The sequence below is a fragment of the Thalassophryne amazonica genome, chromosome 1, assembly GCF_902500255.1.
Source record: "Thalassophryne amazonica chromosome 1, fThaAma1.1, whole genome shotgun sequence".
NCBI lineage: Eukaryota > Metazoa > Chordata > Actinopteri > Batrachoidiformes > Batrachoididae > Thalassophryne > Thalassophryne amazonica.
The window spans coordinates 16,387,114-16,404,796 of record NC_047103.1 but is presented as its reverse complement, the minus strand read 5'-3'; the positions used below and the strand labels follow the sequence as shown (position 1 = coordinate 16,404,796).

General features: G+C 40.1%; 1 protein-coding gene across 5 annotated transcripts in view; it reads left to right on the top strand.

Annotated features, from left to right (window-relative positions):
• Positions 1 to 17,683, top strand: part of LOC117506635 (rho GTPase-activating protein 21-A-like) — a 185,620-nt gene that overhangs the window by 104,889 nt on the left and 63,048 nt on the right. For all 5 annotated transcript variants that reach the window (XM_034166195.1, XM_034166185.1, XM_034166170.1 and 2 more), the window contains 2 exons: positions 1,532 to 1,720; positions 7,616 to 7,637. In XM_034166195.1, coding sequence (XP_034022086.1) covers positions 1,532 to 1,720; positions 7,616 to 7,637 — 211 coding nt within the window. The remainder of the gene's footprint in view (positions 1 to 1,531; positions 1,721 to 7,615; positions 7,638 to 17,683) is intronic.

The following is a 17,683-nucleotide window of genomic DNA, read 5'->3' as shown; positions in this document are numbered from 1 at the left end:
CCCTAGGCGTTCACCAGCTGCTGGGGTCCTCAACACTGAGGAACCTATGCACTGGACCATGCACAGAAAAATGCCATACCTGATGTTCTCTCACAATGCAGGTCATGCTCCACATCTGAGTCTACCTCAGTAACAAGTCATTTGACACAAAGTCATTCCAGTGGTATCAAAGGATCCTCCCAGCAAACCTACTGCCAAAAGGCATGACTGTAACTTTGTATAACTATACAAGCTGAAAGCATCCTTTTTTTTAAGGACTGCTTTGATTTTGTGTCAGACATGAGGGATATAGAAGCCTAACGTTCTATTGTACCTACAGTAATAGTAAATGTCCACCAGCTGGAGATATTGCTCCATTTCAGGAACTTTGAGTACAGGCAGCTGTGGTACATGATGGTTAAACTGTTGCTTACAGTAGTAGATACATAAGCCTGTCATTGTCATGATCTGGAGTTTTTGTGTCATGCTTACTCTGTTTTTTTCTGCCTAGTTTGGTTTTGGTTTGTTTTGTCTGTGTGTGATTTCTCTTGTTGGGTTTTTCCTGCTTGGGCTTTGTCTTTCCCTATCTCTCTTGTATGTCTCCCTTGGTGCTTGGTGGTGGGCGGTGCACACTGTCTGGGCCACACCCTGTTCTGGAGTTTTCCACACACCTGTTTCTAATCTGTAGCTCATCACCAGGGTGTATATCAGCTTCACTGGTTGTACTAGTTCTCCGCCAGATCGTTGTGCTCTATGCCTTCACTTCCAGCTCTGTACCTGTTTGTTCCAAGTCCTGCTAGCCACGTTGTGTTTTTGACCACCTGCCTGTTATTTCGACCACGCCTTATCACTTGCATTACCAACCAGTAAACAATCTTAAAATTCAGAGCTGTGAGTTTGAGTCCTGCATTTGTGTCCAGACGTCTCTGTCCAGGCAACCAGATAGTCATCATACAAACAAAGCAAATAATTGTGCAAAGCCGTGACTGTGCAATACCCATAGCCATATGTGTAGCTGTAGAACCTGTGGCACTTTAATTTTACGTATTTTGACAGATACTGTGATTGCTGTCAAACCACAGTTCATTACCATAATTAAAAGCCTTTATTTTTTGTCTTCTCATCATTTCCTTAACCACGAAGACTTGCAGACTGGACTTACAATTACATGTTGCAATTTATCACGTCTTCACTACAGATAGGTGTAGTGACGTTGTGCGTTGTATCTTATACGATTGTGTGGTCCTTGGCTGGGACCAAGGTGTACTGGGTGGACTGTAATTGGTTGGTCTCCTGTCCAAGGGGAGTCCTAGACTTTTATCCACATCATGCTCAAGAATCTGGGGATAAGCATTAGCAACAATTTGCGTCTGGGCTTATATAGGATTTGCTTTTAACCCCATTTAATTGATGCGGTACAGGAAATCACTCAAAAAAATAAAATAAGAAAAATCTTCAAAAAATAAAGTAAAATGAAATCACAATCATAATGTTGGCGCTATACTTTGTGATGTTTACTTTTGACATAACTATTAATTTGTTGTGCTTTCAGGCCAAGCAGAAGGATGGTCGTGATCAGAGCGAGGCGTCAGCCACGGCCTCTCCCGCCGTGGAAGAGGAACCTTTTTCCTGGCCGGGACCCAAGACTCTCCATCTGCGGAGAACTTCCCAGGGCTTCGGCTTCACACTACGACACTTCATCGTCTACCCACCCGAGTCTGCTGTCCACAACTCTCTAAAGGTGATGGCATTTTATCTCATGCAGTTTTGAAAGCACCAGGTCCGTATGAAGTCCAGCAGGATCCAGTTGTATCCGCTAAGGTCCTTTAGAGCTGACATTTTATTAAAAATTATAAAACTTCTGGGTAAAAACAAATTTAATCCTTTTTGCGTAATAATAGTTTGGCACAGTTTATAACAAAATTCTAGTTAGGATTTAAAGCTCAAAACTTTGAACAACAGACTGCATGAAGTAGCATTTAAAGATCTTTTAAGTATCGATCTCATAGTATGTCTGTGTGCAGTAGTCATATTCCAAATTCAGCAAATGAAATCAATCACACAAAAATTCATTATTTTTACATTATCTTTACTAGCTGGCTACTATAGCACAAAGTGAGGTACTCTTCTCTTTTCCTGGCTCAGTGGCGCTGTAAAACCACGTTAATAAGGAGGCACATGGTGACTGTTAAACGTAAAGTTTGTCTACTGTTTGCTGTTTGTTCTGATTGTTTATAGTGATATTTCATATCCAGGGCACAGTGAGCATCAGTGCATTAGCTTTTTTACCACTTGTTGGAAATTGCAGCAAATAATCCCGAATAAAGACAGACTTTTTCATACATTTGGATTTGATGTGTAACAGACTATGAAAAACCAACCTGATTGTTGATGTGCATTAATTTTCCATGCACTAAATACTAAGGAGCCATAACATTTAGGACCCTGTCTTACAGCTAGCACCTAGCATATAGCAGTGTACATTGCACGGTGTCTCAGAGCCTAGCATTCTTGCCTCAGGGCAAGAAAGTCCTGGGTTCGACTCCAACAATGCCCAGTCCCTTTCTGTTAAGAATTTACATGTTCTTCCCGTGTCTCCTTGAGTTTCCTCCCAGCACTGTGGTTTCCTCTCACCATCAAAGAAATACACATGAAGGTAATGTTCCTTTGACTAAGACGGCATCTCTACCTCTGCAGTTGGTCCTCATGCACCGGACTGTGGCTGCCCGCTGCTACTAGTAGCTGATTTATGCCTGATACAGTCAGATGGCTCATGTTTAAGAATATTTATTGCAGCAACAGAACATAGAGTTCAGCGTTTAGGTTTGACCTCATCACTCCCCACAGATGCTTGCTTATGATTGCTTTTGCACGATAATGGACACAAAATGACACACTCTAAAAGACTTTTGATCATATGACAGAACTTCTTTAACGGACACACTGTTGTTTCATGTTCAAGCTTATCATGGTATTCCAAGTATTAGTTTTCCTTAGAGATAATGCAGGATATGTGAGGATTACTGTTCTGTGAAATGTGTTTTGATAACTATGTGTACAGAAGGATTTCCTAGAAGGTTATCACAGTACTTTCTGTTTCTCACTTTTGGCTTTGGTTCTCCTGTTGGAAGGGAAACTGCATCCAGAGTTAAGGTTAAAACAGATATTTTTGAAACCAGATGCCTTCTTCTGATCCGTTTCTTTTTTTTTTTTTTGGCTCACTTTGAAGTTTAATCTACACCAATGATGGGCAGTAATGGCTTTGCTATGATTTTGTGTTGTATTCCCACTGTCAATCCTTCCCACTGTCGCCAAGTGCTTGCTCACAGGGGGTCGTTTTGACCGTTGGGGTTTTTCTGTAATTATTGTATGGCTTTTGCCTTACAATATAAAGCGCCTTGGGGCAACTGTTTGTTGTGATTTGGCGCTATATAAATAAAATTGATTTGATTTGATTTGATATTGTGTTTTGTGAAGTGGCAGTTCATTATGGGCTCATGGACTTTAATGATTTTAGAATACTTGAAAGAGTTAAAACATATATCTAAAAGTACAGGCGAGCAAACACGTCTTTGAACAATGCACAGTGTATTGTTCTTCAGATTCAGAACTAAATTATTTGATGCCTCTCAATACGGGTTGCTCATAATGGCTTTTAGTTGCCGCTTACCAGGTTGCGATTGGAAAACACAACTGTGATGATTTAATGCTCTTGACACAGGTGTGCCAGCAACATGTTGCTCTATTTATGGAGATAGTAGTGTTTATCAGGGCTGTAACAGTTAACTGATAGGAATTGAGAATCAATTTTAATGTAATACCTATGACTACATCGATACACACAACCCTGAATTGATGGAAATATACTACGAACCGGTCAAAGTTATGACACAGTTGAGTGAAGCTGCTGTGATACTACAGTGCATCTGGAAAGTATTCACTGTACTTTACTTTTTCCACATTTTTGTTACAGTTTTTGTTACAGTCTTATTCCAAAATGGAGTAAATTCATTTTTTTCCCCTAAAATTCTACTCAACACCCCATAATGACAACATTAAAAAAAGTGTTTTTTTTGTGCAAATTTATTGAAAATAAAAAACTAAGAAATCACATGTACATAAGTATTCATACCCTTTTCTCAATAAATGGTAAATGAACTGCATTTATACGAGGTCTGTCCATAAAGTATCGTACCATTTTTTTTTTTTTAAACTATATGGATTTGATTCATATGTTTTCACGTCAGACAAGCTTGAACCCTTGTGCGCATGCGTGAGTTTTTCCACGCCTGTCGGTGACGTCATTCGCCTGTGAGCACGCCTTGTGGAAGGAGTGGTCCCGCCCCGTCGTCGGATTTTCATTGTCTGGAAATGGCGGAATGATTTGGGGTTTTTTTCCATCAGAATTTTTTCAGAAGCTGTTAGAGACTGGCACCTGGAAACTATTCGAAAAATGTATCTGGCTTTCGGTGAAAATTTTACGGGCTTCACAGAGAATAAGGTCTGTTAGTACAGCTTTATGGACCCCTTTAAGGATGCTCAGCGCGCCGCGCTCCAAGCTGGGATGACACGGCACAAGTCACCGGACCATTTCTGAGCTGATATGTAGGACTGCTTTTTTGCATTTACGCAATATCTCTAAAATCAGAAAGGTCTTGTCTCAGAGTGATGCTGAAAAACTAATTCATGCATTTATTTCCTCTAGGCTGGACTATTGTAATTCATTATTATCAGGTTGTCCTAAAAGTTCCCTAAAAAGCCTTCAGTTAATTCAAAATGCTGCAGCTAGAGTACTGATGGGGACTAGAAGGAGAGAGCATATCTCACCCATATTGGCCTCTCTTCATTGGCTTCCTGTTAATTCTAGAATAGAATTTAAAATTCTTCTTCTTACTTATAAGGTTTTGAATAATCAGGTCCCATCTTATCTTAGGGACCTCGTAGTACCATATCACCCCAATAGAGCGCTTCGCTCTCAGACTGCAGGCTTACTTGTAGTTCCTAGGGTTTGTAAGAGTAGAATGGGAGGCAGAGCCTTCAGCTTTCAGGCTCCTCTCCTGTGGAACCAGCTCCCAATTCAGATCAGGGAGACAGACACCCTCTCTACTTTTAAGATTGGGCTTAAAACTTTCCTTTTTGCTAAAGCTTATAGTTAGGGCTGGATCAGGTGACCCTGAACCATCCCTTAGTTATGCTGCTATAGACGTAGACTGCTGGGGGGTTCCCATGATGCACTGTTTCTTTCTCTTTTTGCTCTGTATGCACCACTCTGCATTTAATCATTAGTGATCGATCTCTGCTCCCCTCCACAGCATGTCTTTTTCCTGGTTCTCTCCCTCAGCCCCAACCAGTCCCAGCAGAAGACTGCCCCTCCCTGAGCCTGGTTCTGCTGGAGGTTTCTTCCTGTTAAAAGGGAGTTTTTCCTTCCCACTGTCGCCAAGTGCTTGCTCACAGGGGGTCGTTTTGACCGTTGGGGTTTTACATAATTATTGTATGGCCTTGCCTTACAATATAAAGCGCCTTGGGGCAACTGTTTGTTGTGATTTGGCGCTATATAAAAAAAAAATTGATTGATTGAATTGATTGATGGCTCTGTGGATACGAGACCGTCGAATAGTTTCCAGGTGCCAGTCTCTAACAGCTTCTGAAAAAATTCTGATGGAAAAAACCCCAAATCATTCCGCCATTTCCAGACAATGAAAATCCGACAACGGGGCGGGACCACTCCTTCCACAAGGTGTGCTCACAGGCGAATGACGTCACCGACAGGCGTGGAAAAACTCACGCATGCGCACAAGGGTTCAAGCTTGTCTGACGTGAAAACATATGAATCAAATCCATATAGTTTAAAAAAAAATTAAAAGGTATGATATTTTATGGACAGACCTCGTATAATGCTTTTCCATCTGCATCAGAAGCTCATATGAGCCTTTCAGTATCTTATTGGAATCAGCGGGGCCAAAGTAGAAGACAGCTCTATGCAAATGCTTTGCAATGTGACACAGCAACTGCCAATCTGAGTGAAAGCAGCATGATGACAGTGTATATTTATAGTTATTTATAATAAATTCTCTGTTAACCTGTAAACCATCAAGCCTCAATTATATTTCTTTGTCAAAAGGATTTTATAAAAAAATTTTAGAAATCATTGCCATTTTTATGTATATATTGGTAGATATATCAGTATTGCAAAAAACAATTTGCTCACTAATATCTGTAGCATACCGACCCCCCCAAAATTCCATATTGGTCAGAATCTAGTAAACACCTTCTGTTTGCCACTGAACAGATGATCACATGGGAAGTAAATGTGTAATGTAATTAAACATTTGAAGACTCTGCACATTATTTGTTTATCAATAATGCAAGCACTGATTCAGCCAGCAGAAGCTAACGAGCTCATTAATGCTATTGACCAGATGCTAAACATGAGAAAACTGCTTTTTTTTGGCCACTGAACAGAGATCATATTTGAGGTATGCATTTGAAAACAGTTGTAAAACATTTGTAGCACATAATAGACTAACCAGTGCAGCTGTTTGCTTACAGTAGAGTTGTTTTGAGTAATATAAAAACTCAAATTGCCTCTTTTGTAACCCTGAGTGTGGTCTTTCAGTTTGAAAACACTATTTCTTAAATTAATTAATTCTCGAAAACAAAGAATGGTTTTCTTCTTCTTCTTCTTCTACACTAAAGTGTGAATGACAGTGTCTCATTTGATGTACAGGAGCAGCTTGTTATGTGTGTAGACAGTGCCATCCTCTCCTAAACGTGAAAAAAAATGCAACTTGTGCAAAATGCTGTAGTTGTGTTTAAAGATGGTAAATACTCATCTCTTTCTCTAAAGGTGTGCTGACACTTGCACGACTTTGATGCACGCACTTGCATGCACGTCGTCATGACAACCCCACCCACTGTGTTCCCAGCTGGACGCCGTGCTTTGTTCCACCAGCTGCCACGCTCTTTGCACTGGACGCTACATATATAAAATAAATATTTAGTAGCGGATTAATCATTTTCTCTGCAAGTTGGCTGCTGAAAATGGCTTTAATCCCTTCCTGAATCACAGAGGACCGCTCCAGCAGCAGTCGTTATCATGCGCGTGCGCTGAATGAGCTGGAGAAAGCATTTGGAGCTGTCTAAAAAGGTAATTATTTGTCATGTTTAGATTGTCATGTTACAGTTGCATGTTCTTTCCTTCTTGTGTGCAGCTGTAAAAGTATGTTTATGATAGATTTAACATCCCGTTATAATACTTCAGATGAGCTTCGCGCTGATGCGGTGCGCTGACACAACCACTCGCTCTGTTCACTTCTTCTTTACTTCACTTGACGAGCTGCACGTAGTGTTGGCGAGCAGATTGCACCACGTTGCACAACATTTATGCGTGAAAGATTTTTTGAACATTTCAAAATTCTCTTTGCGCAATTGTACGCACCGGCGCCCCGCTCAAGTTCAGTCTACACCCGTTAAAGACGGGCTTACTCTCTTGCACGACACAGGTCGTGCAAGTGTGTGTATCAAAGTCGTGCAAGTATCAGTGTACCTTAAGGCTCATCTGATCCCAATGCCTTTACAACATCTAAGGAATTCAAACATCATTACTCACATTTGTTATTTCTGTTTTCCCTTGTAGGGTGAAGAGAATGGCACTCGGGGTAAGTCCAGAAAGCTCTTTATTACTTTTTATAAATTTGCTGCATGCCCTTCTAATGTGACCTGGGACTGCAGGTGCCTCCATGAAGACAGATCGTGCCTGGTGACTGTGGAAATTTAACTTTAATTGATCCTTCAGTAACATCTTACAGCAGGCAACAAATCAGGCCTGGCATCACTAGAATCTTTGTCACTGCTTATTGAAGTTAATGCATTTTAGTGAGTCTTTATTTTCAGGTGTTTGTGGTTTAATTTTCATTCGTCTTGTCTGTGATCACATGTTCCTCTAAGAAATGTAGTCCATGAACTCTGGGAATGTAGCCACCTCACTGTAGCAATGCCTGAGAGAACACAGGAGGCTACTGGTCAGATTACTGCAATGCTTGTAAATGAACCGACAGTTGTAGTGAGATTTACAAGACAAGTGAAGACATCCAATAAAATCTGAGCTAGTCCTCCCAGTACTGATGTCCACTAGCATCTGCCAAGACAACATTTCTAGTTTAGTTTTGACATAGCGTGTTTTCTGTCATGTAATATCGGCTGGAGACTATCAGTTCTTTTGACAATTGAGTCTTAACTGACTATTCCAATAAGAATGGTTTACTGATAAAGAAACATCAAAATGTATTATGTTATTTATATTATGTCAGTTGTGCTGGAGTGGTTCAAAATTCATCTTTATACATCTCTGTAAATATTAGTGAGTTTTTTGCCTTTTTTTTTTTTACATTGCATGATCAGACTTTTTTCAACATTTTTGTGAATTTCACAAAAGATAAAGCACAGATATTGTAGGAAAAAAATAGACATATGCGTTGGTGGGTGCAGCTAAACAAAAAGTTAGCTTTGATAACTGCTAATCTGCTAACTGAAAAGTTAGCTTTTATAACATTAAACCGACAAACCGCTAAAAAAGTTAGCAGAAGCTACAGCAAACCGCTAAGTTTTAGTATTGACTCTGGTACACTGTCAGCTAGTTTTGAGTTTAAGCACCACTGATGCTTCTGAGTAGAGTCAAAGGCGATCACAAACCCAACACATACAACGAGTCAGAGCTTCCACCTTTGCACCAATGCTCTAAGGAATAGAATCATTTGCATTCTGCATACAGTACCCCAGTTGTCTGGTAGAAGGCATCAAAAGCAAAGCAGTTTTGACTCATGATTTGATTAAAAACCAAACTAATTCTGGACAGTTTATTTATATTAACGTCAACTCTGTCATTTTTACAAAGTGAAAATATCTTTTAGTAATTGGTCCGTTGATGGAAAAATACATATCACACAGGAGCCAACAGGGTTTATAAATTGTTTTCACCGTTACTAACTATGTAAAAAAAAGTTAGTGGTCTTCAAGTTATCGGAACTAAATTTATCGGAAGCTAATTGGTTCACTGATGGTTTTTGAAGTTAGCTGAAAAGCTAATCTGCTAACAAAAAGTTAGCTTTCCTAATTAGCGGTTAGCAGAACTGTGCCCACCACTGGACATATGTAGAATGTTAATAGCTAAGAACAGGTCAGATTTGGTACAGATTTAGATAACAATCCAAATTTTTGCAGATCAAGATCCACAAAATATTAACCCCCACGAGATCCACAAAATCTTGATTCTTATCTGCATGTGAACAAAATCTCTCCTGTTCTTAGATATTAGCACACTACATATCCCTATTTTCTTTTTGTTTTCAAAAAAGATCTGTGCATTTTCTTGAGAAATTCACAAAAATGTTGAAAAATGCTCTTATCTTGCATCCATACAAAAGTGGGGGGAAAAATCCTGGTTTCATCCCCTAAATTGGATCTAGTCTAAACGTTCATGGTTTACCCCTTCCCCATACTTCACCCTTACACCAACTTACAAGTTGTTTTTGCAAAATCCTGCTAAGAGACAAACAAACCTTGAACACTGCTTCCTTGGTGGAATTTAAAAAGTCATCCTGTCATAATTTAGTATAATTATTTGTATATTTATTCATGTGTAAACAAATTTAATAATACCTATTATTATGTAATAAGTTATTAATTCATTACTTGCTTTATGACTATTTCAGTAACACACTTGTGGTCCTCCATAACAAGCAACCACCTTTAGTTTTATAGTTGTAGAGTTCTACAAAGTGGTTTAGCTTGGTATTGGTTCTCAGATCAACATGCTGCAGGTGAGTCTGTCTTTTCTGCAGCGGTCGCTTGCTTTGTGGAGTGGCAGTTAAAGTTGTGCTTTCAGTTTGGCGAGGCCGTGACATTCCTCATAGCATCCGGATCATCATTCCAGTCCTCAGACTTTTTCTCACATGTGCAGCCCAGTGCGACTTTAGGGGAATAGCACTGCTGCGGTTCGTCAGCTGCCTCCTGAAACATTTCAGCATTACATCACATGCACCGTGTATCAAAACAAGGTGCACATTTACAACAAATGGGCTCCCATTAGTGCACATTTACAGCGCACACACACACACAAGCAGAGCACAACCTCTTTGTGTAGAAAAACACACTCATTCTCAGCAACAGTGTAGTCTGCCTTTTTTGGAGTAAATGTCCAATTTGAGTTTGAGCACAATTTTTTTAATTATCAACATTTCATCACACTCAGGGTGTGATGAAATGTTGATAATTAAAAAAAAAACAAAAAAAAACAGTTTAGTCATTTCTTCTGCCAAGTACAATTTAACCTGTTTGACTTCCCCTCTGTTATGGGAAAGATATTTGTATATGTTCATCTTATTTCCTGGTGTTTGGTTCGTTTTCTCTAAAATCAAACATTTTTAGTCCATTTTTGGCAGAGGCACTGGGGCTGCAGTTGACAAAACAAAGTTTTAAAATTACACAGTTAACATGACCATCAGATGCCTGAAAAGAACATTTTGAGATGTCCAGTGTTGTGGCAGATCCGTTTAGGATACTTGGTATTGTCTTTATGAAGCCAAGCACATTTCCAATCTTTTGTTTGCTCCAGCTGTCTCAAACAGTTAAAAAAACACTCACAAGGTGTTAATGAAAGCAAGTTACTAGTAAAAATCCCTGCAGCTGCTTCAATTAACCAAATTAGACCACAGCATGCAGCAGAACCACACAAGCAGAAGTGCATGTGGTGTCTATTTCTACTCCGTTTATTACAGTACAACCTTATGTAAATGCTGCTGCGAGTGAAAAATATATTTAAACATTAGTGTTTTGTTCCATGTGGACCAAGCTGGATCGGAGTGGAATCAGGTTAGTGATCAACAGTGAACATGTCCAGTGAGTCCTATGGGTGGGAAATGAATTTCAGTATTTCATTGATCATGAAGTTGTTTCTTATCGTATCGTATTAATTTGAGATTATCACCAAACAAAATTAAGAGCAGCCCATGAATTTTCTGTATGTACAAGGGATGTTCAGAAAGTCTGTCGTCCAGTTAAAGTACTGAGATAAATTTATCTGTCAGATTCACCGAGGCAGTAGTAAATGATCGTCTCATCACGTTGAAGGTGTTGTCGAGGTTGGTCCCGCCCCTTGCTAACACCTGAGCATAAGCACGTTGAAAATCACAGTGCAGCTACAGACATTTTGAGCACCCCCTACCTTGTGACATAATTACAGGAAACCATCAAGATAACGCTGATGAGCACTGTATTTTTAGATTGCAAGCACTGCCTGTAGAACAGTGGAGCCACGGTCATGAGCAGTGGGTAATGGCTGAGAGAAATTACATTGCACAGTTGGGTGTCTGGGCTTACACTCCGGGACAGGGTGAAAAGCTTGTCTATCCAGGATGGATTTGAAGTAGATCTGCTGCTTCTTTGCATTGAAAAGAGTCAGCTGAGGTGGTTCAGGCACCTGGTGAGGATGCTCCATGGTCCTTTTCCGAGGGAGGTCTTCCGTGCACATCCAAATGGGACGAGGCCCCAAGGAAGACCCAGGACAGACTGGAGGCACTATATTTCCCAGCCAGCTCGGGAACACCTCGGGATTCCTCAGGAAGAGTTAGAGGAATTGGCCAAGGATAAGGAAGTGTGGGATGAGTTGCTTAGTCTACTGCCACCATTACCCAGACACAGATTATCTGCAGAAAATGAATGAATGAAAGTATTCAACTGTCAAATACATTCACAGTCGTGATTTTAATGGCTGCTCCGTGTCAGTAATGCAAGAATTTTAAATAGTCATAAGAAAAATAATAATAATTGGATAAAGGTCATGGTAGTTATTAAATAATATACCATATTTTCCAGATTATTATAATTCACATTTGTTTAAAAAATGCCTCTTGAAGAGGAAAAAAACATATTTGAGATTAGTATATTTGAACCTTTTTTCTGTATTATCATCTTTTTAATTTGGGATTTTTATGCATTGTTGTAGTGTACTTTTTATTATTAACATTCATTCTTTTATGATCAGAGTTTATGGGCAACACGGTGGCTTAGTGGTTAGCACTGTTGTCTCACAGCGAGATGGTCATGGGATCAATTCCCACCTGTGACCTTTCTGTGTGGAGTTTGCATGTTCTCCCCGTGTTTGTGTGGGGTCCCTCCATGTGCTCCAGCTTCCTCCCACATTCAAAGACATGGAGGTTAGGTGGATTGGAAACTTTAAATTGTCCGTAGGTGTGTGTACATGTTTGTGGCTCTGCGACAGACAGGCATCCTGTCCAGGGTGTACCCCGTCTCACGCCCTATGACTACTGGGATAGGTTAATAATGAATGTGTGATTTTTCAGTATATGCCGCACCGGACTATAAGTCACAGAAAATCCCAAACTAGTAAAAAAAAAATGCTGCAACTTATACTCCTGAAAATACGGTAGTCACATTAAAGGAAAATGAGATTGACACATTTTAGGTCAAACTAGGATTGTGGAGTACACGTATATCGACTTTATGCTTGGAATTGTTTTGCCGCGTGGTGCTCGTTCTGTTTCATCATCACTTTTTCATGTTATTGATAATAATTTTGATAATATAATGGTCTAGAAATGAGGTGTTTTCAGTCACATAACAGCAGTAATTTTATCTATCAATATCATATTGAGTGACAGCTGATAAAAATAGTGGAAAAGTGCACCATGGATGGACAAAATAAAATAACTGAGTAAATAATTGGCTAGTACCTAAAATATGCAAATAATTACTGACATCATTTCATGAGTAGATAATTTGATACATGACACAATCAAATCCTGAACAAAAAGTTGTTTTTATGTTGATACAATGAGTAGACTGCAAGACCTCGTCCTGGCATTTAACTCTGTAAAGGACAGATTTAGTCATCGTTACTATTTTGGCTTGAATTAAGTCAAAACTCGACCAGGTGCGCTTCAGTTAACTTGATAGTGAAGCTTGTGGGGTTAAAGGAAGGTGAAAGGATTCCTTAACAGTAAATCTGAGTCTTTCGGAGCTCTGATTGAGGAATGGAGAGATTCCTGTATGTATTATCTCTGTTGGCCTTTGCCATCACATTCCTCAGACTTTCCTCAGACGGTTCATTTGCTCACTACATAATGTACAACAACACACAGGACATCCACGAAATCTTTAAGGGCATTTATGCAGCTACACTCTTTTGTGTATGGCTGTATTAGATTTTTATTTACTTTTTAGTGTATTTGATATTTTGAATTCCAGTGTGTGACTGGTAGGCAGTGGTTCTTTTAACACAGGGCTGTGGTGTGGCTATTACAGACCACGGCCGGCATATTGCATCAGTATCCATTGAACTATCACTGCAGCTAACATCATCAAACTTGTGATCCCTTCACCTTAGTGGTAACGTTGCTAACATGCAAATTAAATAACTAAACAAATTCACTCTATGGAAATACTGCAGCACAGAGTACTTAGATAATTAGTACAATTAATACCACATCAAGCCATATTGTCTCAGATATATTTGTAATAAACTACTCAGATAGGAAAAACACAGTTGAGTCCACAGCAGCTAGCAGCAATTGTTAAAGGCTAGTGGGTGGGTGGCCACCTTGACCCGGCACACACTCGCTCTCATTCAGCGCAACCCTGCCCCTAATTATTCATACCTTTATGGTTTAAAATAGCTTAAACTGACGAGTTGTACAAAAATTCAGCCCTGTATAGTCATGAATGGGGAAACTAGCTATAGAGACCAAAACTTTCTGTACCAAGCTGTAAACATGTTTAAACTGTAGAGTCCCCAAATTTGGGGACTTGCCCTGTTTTGGAACATTTGAACACTCATAACTAACCAATGCTGACACCAACATACACTTATTATACATCAAAATGTCAAGCAAAGTCTCCTCTACAAAAGTATCCAAGTATTCAGTCACATATCAACTAACCACAATTGAAACACCAAGCAAGTAAAGACATAAATTGGAATTCATTTTTTGGGGGGGAAAAAAACCTCATTTACTCCTACCAAGTACAGTATTATTTACTTTCAATTTTTTTTTGCATCCACAACATCCCCTAGGACCTGTCTTTTAGCTGATCCAAACTTTTGCATTTTTGAGAAATAAATCATAATGTTTGGGTATGTGATTTTGGTGAAATAGGCTCTAGGCCTTAAGGGGTTAACATGGGCTTCTATGGGGATTGACTTGCTTTTGAAGCCAACCTCAAGTGGTTATTCCAGAAACTGAAAGCACTTCCGCTTTGGCTTTATTTTTTAGCACCAGCAACAGCGCCTAGGTCCAGACCCTCAGTTTTTTATGTCTGTGTACGGCCGTGCACAGACTTGGCTTGTCCTGTGTTGTGGAGTTTAAAAAAAAATGTTGCCCTGCTCTGATTTTCTCTTTCACAGTCATGTCATTGCCGTCTTCCAGCCTTCCTGGTTGAGCTGCACTGCAGTTTATTTGCTTGAGTTCAGGCCACAGTGTGATGAGGCTGTTGGTGTTTTGGGGAGGGGGGGGTGGCAGCCTGCTGGCCGTATGTTGACTAGCTGGGGTTTGCCACTGGAAAGAGTTCACACCTCCATGAAAATACACACCACACACACACACAGAGTGTATTTGCCATTTCAGGGATCATTGCATATTAAGTTGCACTGATATCTTAACCTTTAGCAAACACTAATCAAACTTCAACCCAAGAGAAATGTCTTCATGTGCGACTGTTGGAAGATGGCGGTTTGCTGTATAAGAATTAAATGCACATGGGGCAAAACATAAATATTAGGATGTAATATGGAACGTCGTGGTTGACTATTTGTTTCTTTTCACAGCGGATTTGTTCAGAACATGCAGCTGTTATCTCAAATCTTCCTCTCTATATCTTTACCCCCCATACTCCCCTCATTTTTCTTCCTGCCTGCCCTGGTCGTTCTGTGCGCCCTCTCCAGCTGTGTATTTTACTAAGTTGTTGAGGGGTAAAATACAAGTGAGGCGTTTTGTGCGCTGCTTATGAAACTATGGCACCTCAACACAACAAGAGGGGAGGCGGAAAAAACGCCTCCATCTGTTCAAATATTTCTTTTTCATTCAGTGTGAAACACTTTTCTGCACTTCTTAACCCTGTTTCTTCTTTTCATTTGATTTTTGGTTTGCTTCCCAAAAAAAGACTGCAGACAGAAACAGAGTGAAAGCAAGCAGAATTCCCCAGAATTCTCACATGGGATTTTCACGCCCCACCTTCAGAAAACTTATGTCCACTCAATGTCTCTTGAGTGCTCACTCTCGCTTTTGTCCTCTTATGTTTGTCTCACCATTTATTTCCCATTCTTTCTTTTTCATTCTCTTTTAGTTTTTCCTGTTTTTCTTCTTCTCACAATGACTTCCTGAGCTTCCACACGTGTTTCTAGTAGACCTCATATTGAACTCACGAGATCCAGTTTAATATTATTTGCATATTTTCTGCACTGTTGTGCATACAGAAGTTACATGCATGCCTTTTTTCAGCCATAATTTTACATATGACAGCTTTATAACATGTTCAGCAACTTGTTTCCAGGTGTTTCCCACATTTTCTTCAGGGAAACTTAAATCATCCTGGAAGATTGTTTGGTTTATTTTAAAGGGAATAACTGGGATGAAGACACAGAAAGAGTTTATTTCTTTATTTTGTGGCATGGTCAGAGTGGTGTTGCTGCATATCCTTTTTCCTATGGGTGGATTTTGGTATTTGGAATTCTTGGAAAATAGCAATGGAATACTCCATCAGCATCCTGTCTCCAGTGGAATAAAGACCAGGTGTTTGTGTGAGTCTGTGTTGTGTTGTTGACAGTGGTGGTGTCACATGTTTCCTGATGCGTGCTCGGCACGTCTCTCCAGTTTAGGAGCGTTGGCGTGTGATTGTTCTGGGAATTTGCAACACAGATGTCTTGCATTCATCCTTGTGTGTAGTCGGGGCTGAAATCTAGGCGTTGTAGTGATTTCTTGAAGTTCCGACATTTGCTACTGTGTTGTCGGTAACCATGACACTCTACTCAAATATCTATTGTCACAAATTATTTTGAAGAATCGCTATGCGCGAGAAATCTCATGTTACTTGATGTACGCGTCGTGTAGTTTACATTATTTACCTGAGCGATTGAAGCTGAGCTGCTATTCCTGGCGTGGCATAGCTAGGGCAGGTGATATGACAGAAAATTAATATCACTGTTGTGTGTTGGGGGGTTTGGCTGGACATTTTGGTGTTGTTTTCTTTTCTTTGCTCTCCAGGTGGTATGCAAACTGGTTTTTGTCTGTGGAGAAGGTGCTGGCAGAAGAGTCCTTCACCCTCATCAGCATTATTGGCTGCACTTGTGGAGGATGTGCACGTGCAGGCCTAATGACTTGCAGCACCTGTGGATGATGCTCACGTGCAAACTTAAAGACTTTCAGCTGAAGCAGATAATGAGATGGCGTTCTGCATTTAAGCCATGAGTGATTCGAGCAGAATTGCCGGGAACACGACCTTGTGACGTTCGTTTGTGAGACGCTGAGGACCGCGCCAGGGTTTGACACATCGTGCCTGTGAAGGAGGACGGGTGAGGGACACATGCTGTCAGCACACATCAGAGGTGATGATTGTCTGAATAAGTGTTAACAGTAATTTGGTATTTTGTTACGCAGTATATTTGAACATTAATGAGAATTGTGCAGCTCGCTTCTCACTGCCGTGGCGTACAGAATGATGATCCTCCACCTGTTGTGAGAGGCTGCTCATTTACATAAAGCTTAAATTCAGACCTGAATGTGTTGCTGATAGTATGTGCCTCTGAAGGATATTTGTTGTAGCTCTGTTGACTTACCTCACGTTTTCCACCCTTCACAGAGTCAGTTTGTCGTATCCACCTGGGGGGTGTTCGGCGGTGAGTCTGGGTCCAGAAGCGCCAAGCTTTGATCCATTTGGGCGCTGGAGAGCGCGCCGTCCTTCACCTCACCAGACAACTGCACATTTATGTTGTACACAAATTATTGCACAGAAGGGAAATAAATTTGTTTTGTTTTTGGAACCGCTTTCTGGTTATTTAGCGCTGGGTTCAGTCAGACGCTGGTCCGCTCCTCAACTCGCGTCTGCACATAACAATCACGACATTTTCACTTTTTGAATGGTGACAGTGTTATATCACAGTATTTCTCCTTTTGCACTGTATGACTCCTTTAATACGTATCTTATTTGAGCAGCAGATCAATTTTCTAATATTCTCCCTTTAAATTAAAACCTGGATGATAATCTTCATAACTCAGATTTTTACAGTTTCCCATTAAACAAGTCAGTGACGGTTTGATTAACGATTGTTAAGGCTTCCATGAGCATGCAGTGCAATGCAATGCAAAAAAAAACAACAACCCCACCAGTTCACACAACAGAATCACAGTTTAACAATATTTCCATGACTGTCACCTATGCATTCTTGTGAAAATGACTTTAAAGCAAGTAACATCGATTAAAAAAGTATTTAATATGTTTTTTTTTTTGTGCAGCTTAGCATAACATGGGGGCAAAACAGAGGTTTGAACAACCTTGGTGCTGCAGTGATGATCCAAGCTGCAGATGCATCAAAATTATTACTGATTTCTAAATTAATAGGTATTTGTTAAAGCCTACCCATTGTGGATTTTTGGGGACCAAAACAGTCCCAATATTTTGGATGATTTCAATTTCA